The sequence below is a fragment of the Trichoplax adhaerens genome, genomic scaffold (assembly GCF_000150275.1).
Source record: "Trichoplax adhaerens TRIADscaffold_2 genomic scaffold, whole genome shotgun sequence".
Classification (NCBI taxonomy): Eukaryota; Metazoa; Placozoa; class Uniplacotomia; order Trichoplacea; family Trichoplacidae; genus Trichoplax; species Trichoplax adhaerens.
Genome location: NW_002060944.1, coordinates 9273906 through 9277467, shown reverse-complemented (window position 1 = coordinate 9277467; position 3562 = coordinate 9273906). Strand labels below are relative to the sequence as shown.

General features: G+C 33.4%; 1 protein-coding gene across 1 annotated transcript; it reads left to right on the top strand.

The window, feature by feature from the left end:
* Positions 1-2350: 2350 nt before the first annotated feature.
* Positions 2351-2894, top strand: TRIADDRAFT_21840 (uncharacterized protein; the record flags this gene model as incomplete). The annotated part of the gene is made up of 3 exons (XM_002110165.1): positions 2351-2449; positions 2567-2635; positions 2721-2894. Coding segments are annotated over 3 exons (342 nt in total), but the record flags the coding sequence as incomplete, so codon positions are not given.
* Between the last annotated feature and the right edge of the window lie 668 nt (positions 2895-3562).

The following is a 3562-nucleotide window of genomic DNA, read 5'->3' as shown; positions in this document are numbered from 1 at the left end:
TCAAATGTGGTCGCCTTTTCAATAGTAACTTATGTATTTGAATCTATACTTGTGAATATTACTTTTATGCTGCAGTATACGTAATATTAATATGCTTGCACAATTGCTATAGCGCTTTTGAAATTCCATTAATCTTGCCCATTTGATTATATTCATCAAGGTATGGAGTATATGGTAATTACACAACATATAGCCCATATACTTCGACACCATTTTATCAAATGGTAAGAATTTACCCTCTATAATCTGTAAAGATTCATTGCAAATTTATATTGTTGTGAGATGACAAATTAGATATCATTTGAAGATGTGTCTCTCTTGTACTAATCATAATCAATCATCTTCGCCTTTCATGGCTAGCCGCCAAATGTGCCACCCATGAGACTACCTCGTCCGACTTCAAATTTATCCTCAACAATTTCTAAATCTACAGCTCCTACCAATAACATGCAAAACAGGACTGTCGAAAGCAATACACCTAGCCAAGCAAGAAATCCCCCAATTGCAAATGTCATTAGACCTAATACAACTCGACCTAACGTTAGACCTAATCTGCCAAGTCCTAAATTGCCCCGATTTGGTTCTCCTTCGATCCCACCTGATCAAAATCGTACCACTCCGGTCAAAAGTAAGATCAACTTTCGAAATTGTGTCTTTGATTTGAACACGCTAGTCCTTTGGCCTATTATATATATACGATATATACCATGATAACTTTCTACATGGATGAATAGACTACATCAAATAGATCCACAAAAACCACTATTTCTGTTGAACTATACCCTTTTTAAAATCCGCAATCGGATAACCTGATCTTCAATTTATCATAACATTTTTAGGTAATGTAAATACGGCGCCTGCTTATACTGTCAAACACAAGTTTAACATCGTAACGAAAAAACCACTAAATCCTGCTCCTGCCGCCTTTCGGCCAGTTGACGATGATGAAGCATTTTCATCTTCTGCCAATACGAAAAATCAAGAATCAAATTCAAATGATAGTGCAATGGATGCCAGGTAACAATTCCAACACCAAAACAAAAAGATATTGTCTTTTCCTTCCCTCCAAAATTTGCGCTAATTTCAAATTCGTTTGAATAAATTAATCAGTCTTAAGATTGAAGTCTGTACTAACATTTTTAACTCCCATCATTTGTTAAAACTGTTTCATTGGACAACATTGCAATCCAGTAAGTGGCCTCCTCCGCTACGGTAATATGATATTAATTGAAAATATATTATGTATATTGTACACTTTTATCCTAATTCTTGCAAAGTTGTTTGTTGGTAAACGAAAGTAGACAAATTTTCGATGAAAAGAATTAAAACTTATACCATCTATTTTACAGTGATTATATCCATCGGGCTTTCAAGCAATGCCAGGACGAAAGGGATAAAGATGTAGTTGAAAAATTTTTGAAAAACACATTATCGAAAAAATTTCAAGATGGAACAGCTTGGTCAACGAACTGGGACAATGAACCGTTACCTCTGTAATTTACAATTAAATGAAATCGTTTTAGTTTTACAATATCCAGATGTATAAGCTCTACTAACTCATGCATCTATAACTATCTAGCCAGCAGAACAAACAAAAAAGAAAACGTCCTCCGTCTCGATGGGATCTTGAGTCTAGGAGCGATAATCTCAAAAAGGAAAATAATGCTGAAAGCCAATCTTCCCTATCAGATCGATTACGTGGTAGACTTGGTGATAATCGCGAAAAGCCTGTTGCTCGTAATTCAGAAGAATTTATTCCATTGGAAGCTTCAGGGAAAAAGAAAAGGAAAGGCAAGAATGCTAACAGGAAAGCAGCACCCTTACCGAATAAGTATGTAGTATGACTATAATAGTGTATAAGAGCGGAGATAATGGTAGCAATTTAAAGCTGGATATGCAAATTCGAACTATGCTTAATACGGGCATTATTTTTTCATTGATTTTCGAATTAGTCCGATGTTTACCAAGAACCTCGGGAACGATCAACGTAAAGAAGAAAGAGGAAAAAGATTTCAAAAACCTAACAAAGCGCCAAATTTTCAGCGTGTACGTCATTTAAATTTACTATACTTGGAATAACAGAATTAAATTGTTTACCTCCTTGAAGGGAATTTAAGTACAATGCTCATTTTTATAGATTAATCATAATGAAGAGGAAGTCAATTGGAATGATTTTGCAATTGTTGGCACTTGTGCCGATATTGAAAAACAATATTTACGATTGACTACGGTAACTTGATTTCATAAGCATGGATTACAACATCCACTATTTTTTCATGTTATTCTAACATCCATTATTTCTTAAATTAACAAGGCTCCGGATCCTTCCACTGTAAGACCTATTTCTATATTAAGAAAATCCCTACAGCACGTCAAAGCAAAATGGAAAGAAAATCATGACTACGTATATGCCTGCGAACAACTGAAATCAATACGACAAGATCTTACGGTAACTTTGCGCGTTTTGGTGACAAAATTGCTTTTAAGATTACAATTGTTAGTAAACAACCATCATTATGTCTACGCTCGATTAACTATTTGCTTATTGTGATATTTAATTTTATAGGTACAATGTATTCGTGATGCGTTTACTGTTACAGTATATGAAAATCACGCAAGGATTGCTTTAGAAAAGGTAATAAAATTAGAATATCGAAGTCTTTACTGTATGTACACTACTGTGGCTATAAGTAACCTGATAAATTCTTGGTTCGATTTAGGGAGACCATGAAGAGTTTAATCAATGTCAGACACAATTAATATCCCTGTATGCCGATGCAATTGAAGGAAGCGTAATGGAATTTACTGCCTATAGAATAATCTATTACTTGTTTACCAAAAAATCTTTAGATATCCTTTTTTGTCATAATCAAAAATATTTCTTACACCAATAACAATATATTGATGCTTAAATTACAATAAGTCAGTAATAATATATTATAATCCTTAATCTTACGTACAGATAAGTTCTGTTTTGTCACTTCTATCTGATTCAGTAAAAAAGGAATCGGTGATAAAATACGCCTTAGCAGTTCGATCCGCTTGGGAGTTATCCAATTATCATAGATTTTTTAAATTGTACCTAAAAGCACCATTAATGACGGGGTATTTAATAGATATGTTTGTCGATAGAGAAAGACTACTGGCTCTAAAAATAATTTGTAAAGCGTAAGTTTTTGTCAATATTTGCATTTAAGCATTGTTGTAGGGTACTTTTTTAAAGCAAGGTATAGAAATATTTTAAATATTGTTTTTACTACCATTTATTTTTAAAATACTGGAATCTTACAGTTATCGCCCTCAAATTCCTGTCGTGAAAGTAATGGAAGAATTAGGATACTGCAATAAAGATGGTTGCATTAAATTTCTACGCGAAAACAATGTGATCATTAGTAAGGATGAGACCTATATTGACACAAAACAAACGCATAATGTATTGACTAGCCTTGGATGAAAAATCTCAAGATTAATCTAAATATTGAATTGAGTTCATTTTGTCTTAATTACACTGATATTATACGGCCTTAAAATTTCTTCTTTACTGCATGAGACAATTGCATTG